We start from the raw sequence: 20,719 nt of genomic DNA on the forward strand, positions 1-20,719 counted from the left end.
TATTTGAACACCTGTGATTGTAGACCTCTGTGTAACTTCATTACAGCTCACATTCCCTCTTGAGATAAGCCTGGCTGCTCAGCTCCGCTACCAAAAACCGTGTAGTACAGACTTATACCAAAGGTTGGTTTTGCTTACAGCTGTAGTCCTAGTTGTGGGTAGTGGTCCCAAAGGGTACTGCATATACACTTTGCCTAACACTGAACATTGCTGCTTGGCTCCTGAGATCATAGAGTTCATAGAGTTTGGCAGGGGTGTAGGAGACGCATAAAATCTGGGGGGGAACAGGAGACACCTTGGGGACTTTGCTTTTGTGTATGAGGGAAGTCCCCAAGGTGGCTTAAGGGAAGTGACGGCCGGAAGGTCTACAGCAAAGCACACATTGTGAGCCGCAGAACGAATGTAATATAGAAAGGAATATATTGCCATGTTGTAGATGCTGACTGGCAAAATGGGGGGTCAATGTCATCTGGAAGTTTGAGGCCCCTTTGAAATGAAATGGTTGAAAGGCCCTTATGCTGCCCGTGGTGGACCACCTTGTTTTTCCTGTTTTACCCACTTGGCCCTTAACTTGTACCAGCCTCAATCCCTTGACAGAAGTTGCACCATGTTCTGACTTACCCTGTGCCCTTCTTCCCCCCAGCCGCTCAAGCAGAACCCTTGTACATTTTGCTACCTCAACTCCCATTAAGGGGGTGTTACAGGTCCAATGCTTTGTTTCTAATGTTCAGGTACAAGGGGGTCAGAGGAATGTATGTTTGTATTGATTTAGGAAGGCAGTAGGCAATTTTTTCAGGCAGGTTTGGTTACTATTAGGTGAGTTATGCAGAGTATCAAGGTGTGTTTTGCCCCTAACCTCTCTCCACCTATACAATTTTGTTAACCTAACCATCTTCCCGGTTTCCCTACTTCCCCCTACCCATCCACAACCTCTCCCTAATCCCTCCTTCCCCCACTGGCTGCCACGTGGTCACCTGTAATTTCTATCATCAGGAACCTATGCCAACCACGGTGGGAGGGTCAAACATTCGGCCCGAGCTAAACAAGTTGTACACCCCTGCATTAAAGGTTGGGGCCACTAATATGGAACTTCTTTTGGGGGTTGCCTGGGATGTTGGCCATATGGTTTCCTCTTTACTTGTCAGAAGATGCTTCGGTATTGCATTCATAACACAGCTCCCAAAACGTATGCAGTTCATTTACATGAGTGCTTAAAAATGCACAGTACAGCCCCTAATTACGTAGACATCTGGCCATTGCCATATATGTGAGGCACGGCTGCATCTTCAGAGTTTGCGCTTTGCTCGTTTGCTGGCACTGTTCGTCAACCACAGGGTACATTTGCTCTGCTTCCCTGACTCTGCTTCCTTTCATTTAGGAAAAGTGGCTTTCTTCCAACTAAGCTAGAGCTGTGCATTTACAATGGAATGGTAGGACAATCAAATTGCCCACCAACAAAACGCTGCCAATTATATAGTTCTGCGTTATAACATGACATGTCATTTTCCACAGGTCAGTCAACCATGCACTAACATGGAAGCTTGAGCCCCCCAAATGACCCCCACCACCTGCCGACCAGGCCCTAACATGGAAGCTTGAGCCTCCCCACATGCACCCTCCGCCGACCAGGCCCTAACATGGAAGCCTGAGCCCGCCACATGCACTTCCCGCCGTCCAGGCCCCAACATGGAAGCTTGAGCCCACCCTACATGCACCCCCTGCCGACCTGGCCCTAACATGGAAGCTTAAGCCCCCCTAAATGCCCCCCCTGCCGACCAGCCCCTAACATGGAAGCTTGAGCTCCCCGCCGACCAGTCCCTAACATGGAAGCTTGAGCCCCCCCACATGCACCCCCTGCAGACCAAGCCCTAACATGGAAGCTTGAGCCCGCCACAAGCACCTCCCGCCGTCCAGGCCCTAATATGGAAGCTTGAGCCCCCCCACATTCACCCCCTGCCGACCAGGCCCTAATATGGAAGCTTGAGCCCCCCCACATGCACCCCCTGCCGACCTGGCCCTAACATGGAAGCTTGAGCCCCCCTAAATGCCCCCCCTGCCGACCAGCCCCTAACATGGAAGCTTGAGCTCCCCGCCGACCAGTCCCTAACATGGAAGCTTGAGCCCCCCCACATGCACCCCCTGCAGACCAAGCCCTAACATGGAAGCTTGAGCCCGCCACAAGCACCTCCCGCCGTCCAGGCCCTAATATGGAAGCTTGAGCCCCCCCACATGCACCCCCTGCCGACCAGGTCCTAACATGGAAGCTTGAGCCCACCAAATGCACCCCCTGCTGACAAGGCCCTAACATGGAAGCTTCAGCCCCCCACATGCGTCCCCCACATGCACCCCCCACCGACCAGGCCCTAACATGGAAGCTTGAGCCCCCCACATGCACCTCCCCTGTCACCAGGCCCTAACATGGAAGTGTGAGCCCCCCACATGCACCCCGCGCCAACCAGGCTCTAACCTGGAAGCTTGAGCCCCCCACATGCACCTCCCCTGCCACCAGGACCTAACATGGAAGTGTGAGCCCCCCACATGCACCCCGCGCCAACCAGCCTCTAAAATGGAAGCTTCAGCCCCCCACATGCACCCCCGCCAACCAGGCCCTAACATGGAAGATTCAGCCCCCCACATGCACCCCACACTGACCAGGCCCTAACATGGAAGCTTAAGCCCCCAACATGCACCCCCCGCCGACCAGGCCCTAACATGGAAGCTTGAGCCCCCCACATGCACTCCTGCCGACCAGGCCCTAACATGGAAGCTTCAGCCTCCACATGCAGCCCCCTGCTGAACAGGCCCTAACATGGAAGCTTCAGCCTCGCCCACATGCACCTCCTGCCAACCAGGCCCTAACATGGTGGCTTCAGCCCCCCACACGCACTCCCCGCCAACCATGCCCTAACATGGAAGCTTCAACCCCCCACATGCACCCCCGCCGACCAGGCCCTAACATGGAAGCTTCATCCCCACCACATGCACCCCCTGCCGACCAGGCCCTAACATGGTAGCTTCAGCCCTCCACATGCACCACACGCCAACCAGGCCCTAACATGGAAGCTTCAGTCCCCCACTTGCACCCCCATGCTCAGCATTGTCTCCCTTATGTGACTCTGGGAATGTACATGACAGGTTGTTGGGAGCATGTGTTAAAGGGTGCTGGGGGCCATAGACGTCTATACTGAGATCTGGGTAGGCATGTGGTTGTAGTGAATAATCGTTCCTCCTACACTAGGCCACATTTAAAGTATCAGCCTGCAAAAATGTTCAGGTTACTTTTGACACACATGCAGGCATTTGCATTTGATTATCTTCTGCCGCCTCCAAAAACATTTTTAATTGGGAAACAGAAGTGCTGGGCGTCCTTTCACTAGGATACGTCCCGTTGGTTTGCATTGCTTTTCTGCACAGAGTGCTGAGGTCAGTGATGGGGTAACATTTTTAGGGAAGGAGGGAAATCAAGGGGGGGCAAGGTGCTACACACTCCAGAACATTCCGGAGATGTTCACGGCATTCTGAGGGCATAGCTCTTTGCAATATGGGGACTGCAGTCTCTTAATCAAAATGGGAAAAGCAAAACCATAAGTCCCAGAACGCAGATGAAAACCGGGACTGGATGGGCAACTTGCAGAGGATCTGGCGGCTTCTGTCATGTAATGCAGACGCATCGAGTCACCTTGTATGACAGTAGGACGAAGGTGCCATCATTTGATGGGGATAGGGAATGCAATACCGGAGTAAGGCAGAACTGGACCAAGGAAAAGTGTGCCATGCAGTAGCGCCCCAAGACCCAAACCCTGGCGCTAGGCTGACCAGGCAATGCTCACCCTTTCCATTTTCATCACTTTATATGGGTCGTGTATAAGGACCCCAGTAATGATATTAAAGTCTGCGAGGGCCCCTTTGCATGGCTTGGTGATCTTCAGGAATGTATCTTTAAGCCTGCAGAACCTGTACTTTTGGACGCTGACTGCTGCAGCCTGTAGAAGTATAATTACACGCTGCATGTTTTTACACGCTGGATGCACAACACTTACATATTCTGGGGGCGGGGGGGATAAATACCATTACATCACCCCACTTAAAATTGTGGGGGGGATTTGACCCCCCTAACCCCATGTCCTATGCCGATGGAGTTTGGACACCTAAACATACCTCAAAGATGCGTGGACATCTTAAAGGAGACTGTTAGGAAGGCATGGTATCAATAGTAGACATAGACTCAATAGATACAAGTTTTACAAGTTTTCGAAAACCTTTATTTGGTATTTTGGCTGGGTTCGTAGACTTCCTAACTGGCCCTAACTCAAGATTGGGAGTATTCTCGACCATTAAATAAATAACAAACAAGTCCCAGTCAGTCTAGTCAAAATAAAGAGGACTATACTAAAAAAAAAAAATAATAACCTTACCCTCCTTAAAATAACAAATGTATTAAGGGAATACAAAAGGAAAATAGTGTCTCAATAGAACTGTCACAATGGCTCTGGTTACAACTCCCTTCCCCACATTCAGCACCACAGGGTCTAGAAAGTGTATTTAAAAGGATAGGTGGATGGCACAATTCTATCAGTCTTGCCCACTTTTGCTTACTGGTACAATTCAACAGTTCAGGCTTGGGCTTGGCTTCTGGCAGTTCAATCACTTCCTTAGGCTTCGTCCTCCTTGTCATAAGTACAGTTCTACTTTTGACCTTTACCTTCCCACAATTCAATACAGGCTTCCCTCCGCCCCGCTGCAGCCTGCCTCTTTCCACATTTACCTTTTCGCTTCTTCACAATTCTGCACAGGCTTCCCTCTGCTGGGCCAAGCCTGTCTGTTCACCTTTGTGGGGGTTCCTTTGCCCACGTTTTATCTTGGGTATCTTTTTACTGTGCAAGACTTTCAAAACTGCAAGGAATTTACGTAGACCTCTGCATGACTACTACAACCTCTTTTTAAACAGTTTAAACAGTTTTTCAATCAACAATCTTCCTCATCTTGCAACACCAATGCCTCTTGGTACGTGTAGTTTTATTCTCTTTACTTTGCCCTCTTGGCCTCTTTCAAAGTTCATATACTTGGCCTTCTTGACATATTCAGAGTTTGCATACTTTGCTTTTCACTTATTCAACTTTCGCGCTTACTTTCTTGCCTTTGTTTCCTGTTGTAATATACTTCAACTCCAAACATTTCACAGAGACTTTTGAATGTGCAATTTTGCCTCACAGGACCACTCTGTTACTTTGTATCTGTTCATTTTACAATTCAGCAATTGTCCTTCACATTACGTGTTTTACCGGCACACACTGTACCTTCAACTTTTGGGTTACAGTTAATTTTGCTTTCAACACAAACCAGGCTTTTGTTGCCTTTGATAACTCACTGGTTGTGTTAATTGATCTTCTTTCATCAACGCCCATCATGCATCAGTCAAGGCCGTTACCAACGCCTCCTCTGCTCCTCAGTCGTTCACCCGAGAGGGTTGCAGTCCACTTTCAAGCACCTAAAAGGTTCTCTCTTCAGCTCACTAGGTTTCAGTCTTGGAACACTTGCGGCTTCCCTTAAGTGTGGAATTCCTGCCTGGCTCTTTCTTGTTCTTCGCAACTGCGGATCAGCCCCATGCCTTCCAACTTCCATAGCTTGGTTTGCATCGGCCCCGAAAGAGCTGTGCCTTCTCAAACACAGCCTCGCTCAGAGTTTGCCTGTGAACGCCACCTTTTATCCTAACAGGGAGTGTTAACAAGTGGCAGGTGTGTATAGTTAGGATTACGTGCCTGGCTCTGCCTGGCCTCATTACAGGGACAGAGCCATTGCAAGTCAGTAGATGCAATCCTTCTGCCCTAATTCCTCATCTTCCTGGGCCCAGTAGTGTTGTCAATGTAAAGTGGGGAGGAATTATGGGAGCTGTAGTTTCGCATAAAATAAGCAGGGATAGGGATTAGGTGGGTTGTAGAAAAGGGGGGGGTACCATGTCTCACCATCTGGTGCTTCTCCCCTACTCCCTGAGGACCCCCTACCCAGGTGATCCTCCCTCGCTTGTCCACCACCAGGGTCGGGATCCAAAAGCAATGGCCTCTCCCTGGCCCCATTAGTACGGGATCCCCAGGGACTAGGTTGTAAAGCACACTCTGGTTTTTCACAAGGCACATACACCAAACACAAGGCATTGTTTTTTCAACAAGTGGAAACGCATTTTATGGTGCAAAAGAAGTAATGTCAACTTCATTGACTGGTCTCCTTCTAATACAATACACTACATTCTATGCTGGCTGGACTCCAGGTTAGTGTTGAACTCTCTTAAAGTTCACCTAGCTGCGCTATCAGCATACACCACCTCACAGAGCAAGGTATCATGGTGAAGGGTTCCTGTGGTTAATGCTTTTCTGGAAGGGGTCAAACGACTGTATCCCCCAATTACAATTCCACCCCCAAGGTGGGACTTAAATGTTGTTTTTACTAAACTTATGGGAGCCCTTTTTTAACCTATGCATAAAGCTAGTCTTAAGCATCTCACCTATAAAAACAGCTTTTCTTATAGCCATTGCTCAATAGGTGAACTGCAAGCCCCATTAGTTCAAGATCCATTTGTAATCAGTCATAAGGACATAATAGTATTAAGAACATATCCACGTTTCTCACCTAAATTTATTTTAAAGTTTCACGTCAATCAAACGTCCAGCGTTCTTTCAGAACCCACAGAACTCAGCAGAAAGGACCCTCCAGACACTAGATGTCAGGAGGGCGGTAATGTAATCTCTAGATAAAACAAAACCAGTAAGGAAAATGGATCAATTCTTTGTGTCCTTAGGTGCTGGGAGAGAGGGGGATCCTGTCACTTAATCAGCTATTTCAAGATGGATTGTAAATTGCATCCAACTTTGCTACTCTCTGTCCAAGAAAACTTTGCCATTCATGCCCAAAGCACACTCAACTCGAGGTATAGGTGCTACTCTAGCATTCATTGCGAATGTGCCGTTAGAAGCTATATGTAAAGCAGAAATATGGAGTTCAATCCACAGTTTCATGCAACATTACTGCGTAGATACTCGCACAAGAAGTGATTTGCAGGTGGGACAGTCAGAGTTGATACCTATTTTTGCAGCTGTTCCTTCTAACAACCCATTTTATTTTTATTTATAATGCGCCTATATACAATGTCTTCCAAGGCACAACAAGAGGGTGGGGGAAAAGGGAGGACAAAAAAACGATCCTACTAGGCCTTGTGACATTCGGACTGTACAAATGCAATAAGAGAAGTGCAGGGGAGTGGTGTGTTGGGAGGGGAGGTGGCGGGGGGAGTGCTGGTCAGGGTGGCAGCCTGTGAGAAAAGCGAGTGCCAGGGGAGGTCAGGTGGACAGAGCCGGGGGAAAGCAGGGAGTGCAGGGGAAGAAAGGTCCACAAGCTAAGTGCAAGGTAAGGATCTGGAAGGGCTACAAGGGTGCAGGCCCTGCCAGGTAGGTGTGGGAGGGGGGACACGGATGGGCAAGTGTAGGTAGAGGGGAGAGTCTGGGGGGACCAAGTGTAGGGGTAGACTGGAATGGGTGGGGCTTGGTTCCCTGAAGACTCTGCAGGAACCAGGCAGTCAGTCAAGAAGCAGACATTGACATTAGCTGGGGAGGGGGAGAGGGCAGGAAAAAGAGAAAAGGAAGGTCTTCAGAAGCTTCTGGAATGTAAGGAGATCCGGCTCAAGTCTGAGAGGGGCAGGGAGGCACCTGCGGAGAAGAGAGATCTACCCCCCACTCACTGCTTGGAAAAGCACCTAATCAGCAGAGAGATGGAACTAGAAGACCGAAGGGCTCTAGCAGGGATGTGTTTAGGGAGCGAGAGCTGGATGTAGCGGGGTCTTAAACCCAGAAAGCCTTGTGGATGATGCAGAGGGTCTTGAACTTGATCCTTGCAGCAACAGGGAGCCAGTGGAGAGATGCGGTCCCTGGGCTTGAGGGCAAAAATAAGTCTTGCCTTCCTATTCTGGATTAGTTGAGGGGATAAAGGGAGAAGTTAGGCCGATTGAGGAAGAGGCTGTTGCAGTAGTCCAGGCTGGAGAGGACCATAGCTCTGGAGACATGATGTTTCTGGGGGAAAGTGAGGAAAGGGAGAATGCCTCTAAGGAAGTGCAGCTGAAAGTGTGCCTTCTTGGCAAAGTCCATGATGTGAGGGGAGAGAGAAGTCGAAGATGACTCCAAGGTTTTTTGCCACACAAGAGGGTGAGGGGAGGGGTTCCATGGAGGGTGGCCAGAGTATAGCAAGGAAGGAGCTGGGGTCCCAAGGAGAAGGAGCTCAGTCTTACTGGCATTAAGGCAGAGATTGTTAGAAGTGCACTATACCAGAATAGCAGACAGCCAGTCAGGTATCATTGCAGAAATCAGCCAAGGCTGGAGCAAGGGCGACAATGTTGTCCTTGATAGTTCTAGAGGGGCAGGGGAGCACCTGGTTGGTTGAGACTTTCATAGAGCAGACTTATCTAGAGACCTCATCAGGTGAAATGGGAGAGAAATGAGGAGAATATGAGGAAAGGGGAGAGGGGTTCCAAGGAAAGGCTGAGAGCAGGTGAGGAAGAAGGGAGTGGTGTAGAGGAGAGTGAAGACAGAGTGAAGACAGGATGCCCTGAGTTTGAATAATGAAGTCAGAGGCAAGCGCTTTGCAGAGGGCAGTAGGATTGGCATGTTCCTTGCAGATTTTGAAAAGTTCAGCTGTGTTGTTGGTGGCACCAGAGATGCATGTTTGGATATAGATGGAAAGTCTGTTTTGCCTTTGGAGAAGGTGGCCGCCAGATGTCAGAGAATGTGTTTGAAGACTGCCACTTCTGCTCGGCAGCTCTGCTTGTGCTTTTCAGAGAGGCCAGGTTGGAGTCATACCAGGTGTTGCACTTGCAGGCAGGCTTCATACGGATACTCATGACAGCGGCAAGGATGTCCAGAGTGTTGGAGATGAAGAGTTGAAGGTTAGCAAGGGCTGTATCAGAGTGAGAGTCAGTGGGAGGGGGGATGAAGGTGGTGGCAAAAGCAGCAACTGACACTCGCTTCATAGTTCGAATGACTGAGAAGGAGACTGGCAGTGCGGGCAGGGACTTAGCTGGGGGACTCAGGAGCTCCAAGTGAGAGGACAGGAGAGAGAATGATCAGACCAGGAGAGAGGAGTATTGAGAGGGCTGGAGATAGGGATGTCTGCTGAGATGAGAGTATCCAAGGTGTGTCCGGCTGAGGGCGTCGGACTGAAGGGAAGAATCAAGAGGGAAAGAGAGTCACAGAGGTTCCATAAGAGTCCAGAGCTGAATATTGAAGTCTCCGATTAGGAGAAGCTTGGTGGTGGTGGCAAGGAGAGAAGCAGTGAGTACCGACTGCTCTGAGCGAAAGAGGGAGACCAGGCCAGGGGGCCTGTGGATGGTGGCAAGAGTCAGCGAGAGGATAGGAGACACACTAAGCCTGAAGACAAGCCATTCGTAGGAGGAGTAGGACTGAGTGGGTATGATAGTAGCAGGACCCATTCAGGGAAGATCAGGGCCACTCCGTCCCCCGTACCGGTTAGGCATGGGCTTAAAGAGGATCTTGTAGCCCTCCTGGAGCAGTGTGTCAAAACTTGTGACAGAGCTGGCTACAAACCACGTCTCTGTAAGAGCGAGGACGTTGAGGTCTTCAAGAAGGTGGCAGATATCAGAGGAGTGTTTGATGGCAGAGCGAGAGTTGAGGGTAGCTAAGTGGAGCTGGTTGCCACTTTTGAAGGTCTTCTGAGGAGGGGTACAAGAATGTAGTACACCCGTCGGTGGCAGAAGGAGGAGTGGCAGGAGAAGGGAGGAAGTTGATGAGGGACGGAAGAGGCCCATCAAGAAGGAGGAGGTTGAGCTGAGAGCCTGGGACCATTACAGTGCCATTCAGGTAGACATTAATGATGGCCCTAGAATAAAGGAAATATGCCAAGAGTACTTCCCAACGGGTGCCACCATTAATGGGAGAAGAGAAAGTGGAGAGCACTGAGACCATATCGGGAATCTCAAGTTTTCGTAGAGGGAACGACAAAGAGGATGTCAGTGACAGTCTGCCTGGAAGAAGCATTGACATAAGTGTCAGCGATGGTCAGGCCTGGATTGGAGACTAGGAGATCCTTCATGAATTTTTTCCTTCCAGACATCGAAAGAGAGATAGGACAGTTGATAGAGTAGCACTTAGAGAAGATAGGGGGGATTGAAAGCACCATGAAGAGAGAGCGCAGTGAGAAGGAGGGGGGTGAGGGAGAAACTGCAGTGCACAATGCCCAACTTCAACACACAGCAGTGCAACAATCTAGATTCAGGTGTCCAGGATAAAGGGAAAAGCTTAGGTTACAGCATACAGCTGAAAAGACATCTAGAAGCAAGTGTTCTCTATAGAGTAAAAAAAGAACCTAGATAGAGGGAAAAGCCTAACATTAAGTCACAACAGCAAATGCAAAAACACACAGATTCGACTTTCCTAGATAGAGAGGAATAGCCCCATATGGATAACTACGACAATTCAGCTAATTCCAGATATGGGTAACATACAACTGCGACGTGCAGCAGACTGCAAACTTAGCTAATAGGAATAATCAGAGAGGAGGGACTGTTAAATAGGGAGCAGCAATGGATGTTCCCCCTGCCTGCACCTTTCCTACCTTGTCAGTTGCTTCTGATGGATGGCTGTGCTGCATGCTCCACCGGCAAACACTGACAAACACCATCCGGAGCTACTGTGGGAACAGCCCTTTGCCACGGGCCCTTAGCCGGAGGGGCTGCCCGGGCAGTGGTGCTGCCCTGCTAGGTTCACATAAGTGGGACCACGTGCCCCGTCAGGAAGCAAGCGTGGTTGGAGGCGGGAGGGATAAGGGAACAGGAGGACTGCCCCAGAAACAGGCCATGATGTGGCAAAAATGCAAGATATTCTCAACTCTGACAAATATTTAACGTATCAATAAGAGCAGGAGCTCAAGCTGTACAGATGCTCATCGCAGCATATCCAAAGAGCCATGCGTCCAATCCGGTGTCGAGCAGAGTGTGAAGACTCTTCTCCACCCAGCAGTCCTCTTTGGAAAGCCTTCTCTCAAACCTGGATTGGCTGATTCAGGAAAGGCACATTATTCTGGAGGAAAGATGCTGTGTAAAAAGTGCCAAACCCTAAGCGAGGAAGAGGCTATCTGCTCAAGGTACTTTCTATTCCAAAAGAAGACTTCACAAAAATGTAAACATGTAAACGATGCTTGTTTTCTGAGTGGCAAACGGATGGGTGAAGAAGAGAAAATTCAGAATGCTGGCCTTCAGCAGATCTTCCTGGTACTCAAGAAAGGAGTTCACTTCCGAATTACAAAACCACATTTTCCTGAGGTTTATGGTGAAGAAGCAACGCTTTCAGTACAAAGTGATACAATTCAACCTCACATCGGCCCTACACGTTATTTCAAAATCCATGGGGTTGCGGCAGTTTACAAGGAAAGACCTACAGATTTTTGTTAATTGATGCCTTTATGATTGGCTAATTAACCTCCATACACCACACAAAGTAAGGCCTGCTTAGGCTGTGGGATATGAGACTGCATATGAGACTCCAGAAGTCTTCCCTGACTCCTACAAAAAGAATACAGTACTTGAGAGCAATTCTGAACACCACCACAGTGAGGGTGTTTCCTTTAAAGGAGAGACTGTCATCAATTTTCAGGAAATGAAAAGTTCTGCAGATCTCATTCCAAACCGCAAACAAGGTATCTTCTCTTCTTGCATCTTTGTTGTTTGCAAAGTAGGACTGCACGTGAGACCACTGTAGGAATGCCTGGAGAACTACTGCTCAAGACTCTGTTTTGGGAGTGTTGCCCCTATTCTGTCTTGTTGTAGTCCTAGTTCTTCATCATGGGTATATTCACAAACTACACTTCCCACCCCCAGACACTTCAGGACAGAATGTGCTTTTGTTTCTTATTCTCCCTGCCTGGTATCACGAACAAGTGAAATGAAGCCTAAACTGTCCCCACACTGCTTGATGGGATACTAATGGAGGCTAACTCCCTTAAAATGACAGCTGCATTATTTCAAATTAATTCTGCTGCTCCCTATTTTTCTCAATGCAGCACAGTTACCTTTTAAGAAGGTAGAAAGAAGTCCAAGTGTTTGTTTAAAGTGGTGTAAACAATTGTAAATTACAATCAGATTGCCAGCTGTGGTTCTAAATTCTGTTACGCATATAGGTGCATGTATATGTGATGTAAATAAAATGTGTTTTTATGATCACTATTAAGTCATAATTCCTATTTTTGGATTCTTGGGCCACTTTAGTTGGGTTTCAACGTGTTGCTTTTTCTTTCTTTTTGGTTCCTGGATTTCTTTTGGTGGCCAGTGGGCCTTCAGTAGAAACCCCATTTCAATTCCGTCCCTTTTTACCTCACATAAGGTATTTGGTTTCCCCCAGGGTGCCCAGTACCAGGGGCGCCTCTCGGTCTCCCCATTTCTGCCCTTGGGTGATTTTATCACCCTACACAGATTTTAGGGATTAGGTTAGTGGCAGCTATCTTTTACTTTTGTCTTCACCAGGGGTGCAAGTAATTTTACCACATTGGTAGCCCAGTGTACCTTTTTGGTAGCCATTGGGGAACTGATGGGTTGTCTTAAATCGTAATCTGTCATTTGGTGTTTCAGGGCTTTCTTTTGTCTGGGTGACATGAGGTATGCTCAAATTGGCCATTCTAACCACATGGGCGATTTGTGAGCCTATATTGACAGCCTCTATGTTGGTCCTAACTGGCTAAGGGCAGTGTAGGTCCTTGGACTATCCCTCTGTCTTCCTGTGGGGCTGGCTAAGGCTGAGTCACAGTCCTGCCCAACCACTGTGGTTGGTCACTTGAGCCCCAACCCCTTTTAGTGATTGTCTGGCTGGCTCTGGGTCAGGCCCTTTGTGCAAAGGTATGTAGGCTTTGTTCTGCCCCTGATGCACTCTCTTGGTTTCCTGTTCTTCAACCAAGGAACCAGGTTTGATGAATGAGATTTGTGCCATGATTCCTGCCATTTCTAACTGTTACTTAGCCATGCTGGGTAGGTACAGTGGTTTGGGGAAGGGGCGGATTGGATTGTTTGCCTTTGGAGGTCCAGCCCGTGCCCCTTTAAGTTTTCTGCTGTCTCTCCACATCTGCTAGGTTGAGCCCACTGCACCAGAACCGTTTCGGGGTCATTTTACTGCTGCCTCCTGCCTTTTACAACCCCAATCTTGCAATTAAAGGAGATATTTTTCAGTATATCGGTGTAGTGTATTTTCTAGAGTTGTAGGCCGACCTAGTAGCCCTGTGTGAGACTTAAGCCTTGTCACTCTGACCACGTTACCGTAAGAGAGGTTTGGCTTCCCTTTCTGGTCAGGTGTGTTAGCCTTCCCCATCCTAGTTAGTGGTTATAGCATCCTCAACAGAGGGTAATAGAAAAACTGCCTTAACAATAAGGTTTTCAAATATTCTGCAAATAGTTGTAGTTACTGTGACGGGGTTGCAAGCTGCAAATAACCACACTGGAGACTGGAAGAAGTTCCAAGGGTGTTTATTTAAAATTACAAGTGGTTGCTCTAAGGGATTCACTGGTTGGTCTCGGGGCGAAGGGGTCTTGGAGAATTTGGCACTAGTGCCATTCCTCTCTACCTATTTCCGCCCTTTTACCCCCTCCATAGCCAAGGCATTCTTAACTGTGTTAGCAGCTCGCTAACGGGGATACCTATCTGTTGTTCTCACTAATACTATTGGGGCTTTCCCTAAAGTGTTGGCTCACTAACTCCCTAACTCACTAACTCCCTGGGTTAACGGTACAATTACAGTAATCTATTATCAGTGGAACTGCTAACCCTGACAAATATTATCTTAGCATTAACCCAATTTTGGTACTCAAACACTTCCTATTTGAGTTGATCTTTCACTTAATGATTTCTTTCAGTAACCAATCCTTTATCTTACAGACTATCTAAAAAGAAGAAAAAGAAACAAAGAAACCTTCAGGTAGGTCGATAATGCATTGCTTCTCTATGTGTTGGTATTCTGCTATGTCATACCCTGCTCATGTTAATGTTGTTTACAAGGATGGCGGGTCAGAAGGAGGAGTTGGACACAACACAGACATTTTGAAGTGTTTTCTTTTTTAAATAGTAGAAAAGGCATAGCTTGCCCTATCGCTATAGGGGAATTCCCTACCTAAATATATTAAACAAAGGTGCTTGTCTGAGTCAGGAATTCAAAAATATCCTACGCCCAAGCCTAACACTATCTGACCCTACCACTAATAATACAAACTAAACTGGGCCCAAAAGAATCTGTAATGGTGGCCTCCCCTTTGACTTTTTTCTTGCGGCTTCTACCAGTCTTCTGCTTTCATACAAGCCTGTAATAGCTAAATGTCTCCTGTATCGCAAAAATACTGCTTATGATGATATCCTCTGGTACTGAAATGTCTCTTTCATGAGCTCCTGCAGCTCTTCTCAACTGTTGGTGGGTCGTATCTTCCTGAGCAAATAACCCTTAATATTGTTCTCATGAATATAGTTAGTCTCTTAAACACTTTCCTTTTGTTTTGGAAGTTCCCCACCTCTGAGATGGCTTAACCAAGTTTCTTCTTTCTTGGTGTACTTTTGTACTCCCAACTCACAATATGGTTCACAATTTGTTTTACAGGGGTCTCTGCACTCTTTAACAGTTGTCCCTCTTGAAATTACTTCTTAGGGTTTTCTCTCTCTTCCCCATAGTAGTTGTTTCCACTTTCTTAATGCTTAACCTGGCCGCGGGTGGAAGCTTTCCATCATCCTATCATCCAGGTTTCGGCATATCTATGGGGGCTCCAAGCCCACCAAGGCACCTCTTTGGTGACGCCACCTCTTCGTTCGGTTACTCTGATTCCGTCCTGACAACGGTTCTCCTGCTGTCTGCTACGACAGTCCTCCCGTGTCTCTGAATTGCATTCCCCGCTTCTTGGAGTACCGCAGGCTTCCTTTTCAGATAACTTGGTGGCTTCCACATTACCTACAGCTAAACAGAAGGCAGACAGTGTTTTTGGATGGAAGAAGTGCCATGTATGCAGATAAAGTGTCCCGCATAGGGAGTTCCCTTTGGGAATGTTAGTCGTTGTCCCCTAAGGGAGAGTCATTCCCAGGGAGGTCCCACTTTCCCAGACCCCTAGGTAGGGTCTTGCGGTGAAGGCTCACCTCCATAGCCTCAAAGATGGTGGCTCCCCCTTAGGGAGAAGGGACGAATACTCCCGATTCGTCAGAGGTCGGATCTAGAAAGACTGTTTTCACTAATTCCATTTTTCTGATACAGGACCCAAATCTGTGATTATAATTCTAAGACATACTCTGTAGGCATGGGTACTATTGCTAGGGATCCTTCCAAGAATTATACGCTTCAGAATATATCCTGCAACAAGGCCAGGTCACAACACTTTAAAAATACTAATAATAATGGTAAGGAAACAAAGTATATTTTGAATTACTTCATTTTCATTTGTCATCCATAGATTATTTTTTACATTGTTGACCAAGGTGGGTAGCCATCTCCAGTTTCTGTTTCGGCACTGACAGAATATTATCAATTAACAGTGCCTGTGTATCACATAATGTTTTTCTTACGTCAGTTCTTTTCCTTTTTACCATGGATTTGTTTTCTTAAGCTCTTTCCATTTTGTAGCTTTTTTGAGAGAATACTGCTTCCAGATCTTTGTGTTCATCAGGCAAATGTCTTCAATTACTAAATTTTGGCTCCTGAAATTAAGTGGGGTCGGATGCCATGGCAAGTTATCTGACATAGATGGGTTCCAAAAATGCTTTTTCTGTCGGAATCATGACACCAAGTCACACTGACATTGTATCATGAAGGATACTATAAGGGCAATTGAAGAGACAGTTGACACATGCTAGAGGACCCGAGGGTAAAAGACAGCCTTTGTTGCAAATCTACTTGGCAGATCTAAATGGAGAACATGCCCACAAAACATGTCAGATAGAGAGGCTCACCCTGACACGGCCACCTTGGATATTACACCCTCAGCGCCAGAGGTCCTTGAGAAGATTACTATCTGCAGTCAAACTTGCTTAAATTGGTAAAGGGTAATGTTCCTTATCTGTTGCAGACAGTTTCTTTGCATAAGTCTGGAATCTATATACACCGAGCAGCAAAAACCCTGCTGGTGGGTTCCTACAACATTGGTGTCCATGGGAAATATATTTTTTCTGCTCCCGGTCATAGGCTCTAGAAGAACCTCCCCTTTCAAAATCTCAGCAGCAACTGTTCTCTCTTTGGAAAAAGATTAAATAGCCATTGTTTCACCATAGTCAATCGTGATCCCCTCCAGGCTTAGACTGGCTCCTGGGTATGGTTTAATTTGCAAAGGTGCAAGCTATAGTACATATGCTTACTCGATCATTAAATGCATAACAGCCTTGAGGTGTGATTTTGGCAGTGCCCCCTTAACTTCATAACCTCCCTCCTAAGAATTGCTTGTACTACCTAACTGAAAGATAAGAGTCCTGGTGAGGGGCTATAGTACTCTGTGTCACCCTTACTCCTGGCTCTTGGGATGTCTGTACCAGGGCAGTTTTCATCATCGGGCTTAAAACTAAGGCAATAGAAGCCTAGTGTCTGCCTAGCGTAGGCTGTTACCTCCCTACTTTGATGGTTATTGGCCACCTCTTCCCCAGTTCCTTTTTTTCTCTCCATGGTGATTGGATCTTTTTTCCAACTCCTGGAGTTTTTTCTATTATGCTTTCGTTATTTTCCTCTCCATGACTTAGGGCCATGATGTTTCATTTCAAAATTGGGGTGTTCTTGCAGTAATCCGTTTTCTGTATTTTTCATTTCCCGGTGAATGCCTTGTGCGTCCAGATTTTGAGCTTGCTGATCTTATCTGGACAGATTTCCACCACTCCCTGTGCTTTCAGTGCCTCTGCCCTCAACTCCCTTTATGTGATTGCACATTGCAAACCTTTTGGTTTATTCCTTGCATAAAAGGCTCTGTGGGCTTGCAGAGTTGTTCATAATTCCTGCGCTGTCCCAGTTCTGGGACTTTGTGGCAGAGAAGAAACAGATGGGTTTGAAAGTGAATATGCACACGTCACTGTTAATCATGAACTCCTGTCCATCTTTTTATGTCCTGCCCTCTGCCATTTTGTTTAGGGGCTTTCTTTGCCTAGGGTAAACCCACAAAGGCCTAAAATAAATGGTCATTGTGCACATATGGGTTCACTTTGAGCCCAGCATTACATCCTCCTATTGTGGTTTGGAGTGGTTTAGACTAGTCACTGGGCCGGCCATTACTCTTCCTTTGGGAGGTTACCTGAAAGTTTGCCTTTTTTTGTGGCCGACTTGGTTGGTGGCTGCCAAGCCTTTGTTAGGATCCCTGTTGTGTGATATGAGGATGGGTTTAGGCCAGCACATGTGTGCATAAGTGTGGATATATAATGGAAACCCTAACCCTGCCTCAATTCACCTGGGATTTACAGGTTTGCTTACTTTCTAGAGGATTTTGCCACCACAAAGCTCCTTTATGAGCAGGCCTCGCCATACTGATTGTGTCTAATTTGTATTTGTATTTGTTTTATTTGTAACACGCACCTTCAGGCCCTGAGGCATCCGGGCGCAACTTTAGACATGGTTACATATGCATACATATATTCAACTTTTAAGACAGTGCAAGTATACAAGACATACAGTAATATACATATTTACAACGTGGAGGTTAGGGCTGGTGTATTCCGGTGACAGGTTCCCAGGAGCAAAGAGGTCCGGGTTTCAAGGCTGGTTGAAGAGACAGGATTTCGTTTTGGATTTCAAGGCACTAAAACATTCTTCAGATCTGATGGTAAGGGGGAGAGCATTCCAGAGTTTGGAAGCTAGGACGGGGAAGCTAGATCCACCCGCTTTTTGTAGTTTGAACCTTGGGGATGGTTAGACAGTGGGTCTGGGCAGTTCTTTGAGGGCGGGTAGGCGCGTGGTGGGATAGCTGGCTGCAGAGGTACGGGGGGCTTGGTTGGCTAGGCATTTGTGGGTAAGACCTAAGGCTTTCAATGAAATTCTCTGTTTGACCGGTAGCCAGTGTAGGTTGGATCTAGATTCCGTGATGTGGTGGTTTCGCAAGATGTTTAAGGCCGCTCTGGCTGCGTTATTCTGGGCGATTTGCAGTTTGTTCATGTTCTCTTGGCTAGTTCCTAGGTAGAGGGCGCTCCCGTAGTCAATTTTGGCCATGATGAACGTTCTGGCCAATGTGACCGTATTTGGGGTTGTCAGAAATGGCCTGCAAGCTGCAATGAGTTTGCAGGTGTATGCTGAGGCCGATCTGACTGCATTAGTTTGTCGGGATAGGGTGGCGTCAAGGTAGACGCCTAGAGTTTTGGTGTCTTTCAAAACTTGGATGGTGTTGCCATTAATGATAAATGATTGGTAGGACGGCTCAAGTTTACTAAGACGTTGCGTAGTGCCCAAGATGAGGAGCTCAGTTTTGTCATCGTTGAGGCATAACTGGTGTTGTGCCATCCAGGCTTGGATGACCAGGTAGACCTCGTTCAGGGCCTTGGTGTCAGCCAAGTAGTCTCCAGTGTTAGGAATGAGTATCTGGGTGTCGTCAGCGTAATTCGTGTAGGAGACACCCAGATAGTCAAGTACATCAAAGAGCGGTTTTGTAAAAACATAAAGTGTTGGCGACACACAAGAGCCCTGGGGGACGCCGCAGAGAATGGGAAGAGGGATCTGCAGCTGCAGATTGAGAAAAGACCCGCATAGATCTATTACTCAAGAATGATTTGATCCAGGCCGTAGCAGATGGCGGAAGTGGGCGGCGGAGTGAAGATGCTTGCATAAGATTTGATGATTGACCAAATCGAAGGCTGGAGAGAGGTTGAGTAGAAGAAGTAAGGCAAGTTTGCCGTTGTCCTTTAGAACTTCAATTTGAGTTTTTAAGTCAAGTAAAGCTGTCTCTGTTCCGTGTTTGGGGCGGAAATCGGATTGTCTAAGACCTAGAAGATTATTGGCTTCCAAGTACTCTTGGATTTGCAGGTATGCTGCACGGTCTAAAATGTTTAGCAGGAACGGGACAGTCGTATTGGGTCGGTAATTGGTAGGTATGCTAGGGTCAAGGGAAGGTTTTTTTGAGCAGGGGGGATCACCCATGCATCTTTAAGGTAGTCAGGGACGATCCCTGTTTTAAATGAGGCGTTGATAAAGGATGTGATGAATGGGGCCAGGTCGTGGGCAGATTCCTTGATAATTGGGGAAGGGCAGGGATCATCCTGGCAGTTGGATGGTTTGATCCTCAGGATGATGTTTTCCACCTCCGTAGTAGTGTGCGGTGAGAAGGCAAATCGTTTGAGGTTGGGCAAGTCAGGGGAGAGGGCCTCAGCTGTGGTAGGAGGGTGATTGTCTAATTTTAGGCTGTCTTGTTTAGCAGCAATTTTAGATTGAAGCATGGTGATTTTATTCAGTAACGCTTCCTGAATGTTAGCACACCATTTGCTGTCTTTAATGCAGGTGTCAGGGGGGTGGGGTAACGGGAGTTTCAAGCTCTTTTAGGATCTTAAAGAGTTCCTTAGAGTTGGAGTCAGCTTGCACGATACGATTATTAAGGGACTATTTTTTCGCCTCTATAATGACTACTTTGTAGGTGAGCGATGCCAGGAAGAAGTCTTCTTTGTGCGCGTCGGAAGGGTGGCTTTTCCAACGGTTCTCGGCACAACGTTTAGTTTTGCAGAGTACTCTTAACTGGGGAGTAAACCAAGAATTCAAATGTGCCCGTGGTTTGGCCTTCCTCAGTTTGATGGGGGCCATAGAGTCTATGGCAGTGAGCATGCTGCGGTTATAGATGTCAGCTAAGGTGGTAGGGTCATTGCAAGAGTCAGTGGCCATTTTTAGCGTAGGGAGTAGCAAAGGGAGAAGTTTCTCCTTGGTTATGTCCTTTTTGTTTCTGGTCAGGAGAGCAGGCGCTATCAAGGTCGGGATGCGGGGAGAAGATTCAATATTAAAGGTGATAATGTGGTGGTCTGACCATAGGCAAGGGTTAATGGCCAGGACATTAATATTGCAGTTAGTGCTGGCTGGCCAGTCGAGGGTCCTGCCTTTAGAGTGCGTAGGCTCTTGGATGTGCAAGGTGAAGCCAGAGTTAGAGAGGGCGTTTTCCAAATCTAGTGCCGTAGTATCTTTGGGGTCGCCAAGTCCCAGGTTAAGGTCGCCAAGGATGATAATTTGTGAGTTTGTTTTTGCATTGTCAAGGAGGAGGGTGGATATTTCGCCGACAAAGGAAGGTGCGGGACCTGGAGGCCTGCAGATTAGGTGGAGGGTGGCTGTTTGATTAGGTGTTAGTGCGAGTTTGACTGATAGTAGTTCAGCAGACTCAAGTTTAGTGTTGGACAGTTCTCTTAAGTCCAGAGTGATTTTGTGGATGATGGCTAGGCCACTACCTCTAGAGAGGGAGGCCGGGGTGCGGTCACATCTCATAATGCTGAAGCCGGTTGGAATGGCAAGGGACAATGAAGGGCCGGATGCGGCATGTAGCCAGGTTTCAGCTATGGCGATGAAGTCAAGATCAGACGAAGTTATAAGGTCTGCTATATCTAAAGCGTGCGCTGGGAGGGATCTGGCGTTGATGAGGGCGCCCTTGATAACCGGCAATTTCGCCTCGGTAGAGATGGGTTTGCTGTTGGTGAGTGCATTGGGTGAGCATGGTGGTGTATGTCGTATTTGCTTGGGGAGGTTACTACGGGTTGGGCGTATGCGGAATCTGGTGCCTAAT

The 20,719-nt window shown here is 47.5% G+C and overlaps 1 protein-coding gene across 4 annotated transcripts in view; it reads left to right on the top strand.

Moving 5' to 3' along the window:
- The window catches only part of DNAJC21 (DnaJ heat shock protein family (Hsp40) member C21), a 705,789-nt gene that overhangs the window by 500,115 nt on the left and 184,955 nt on the right, over positions 1 to 20,719 (top strand). For all 4 annotated transcript variants that reach the window (XM_069627111.1, XM_069627112.1, XM_069627113.1 and 1 more), the window contains exon 9: positions 13,914 to 13,953. In XM_069627111.1, the coding sequence (XP_069483212.1) occupies positions 13,914 to 13,953 (40 nt within the window). The remainder of the gene's footprint in view (positions 1 to 13,913; positions 13,954 to 20,719) is intronic.

The sequence above is a fragment of the Ambystoma mexicanum genome, chromosome 6p (genome assembly GCF_040938575.1).
Source record: "Ambystoma mexicanum isolate Mex_15411 chromosome 6p, UKY_AmexF1_1, whole genome shotgun sequence".
Taxonomy (NCBI): domain Eukaryota; kingdom Metazoa; phylum Chordata; class Amphibia; order Caudata; family Ambystomatidae; genus Ambystoma; species Ambystoma mexicanum.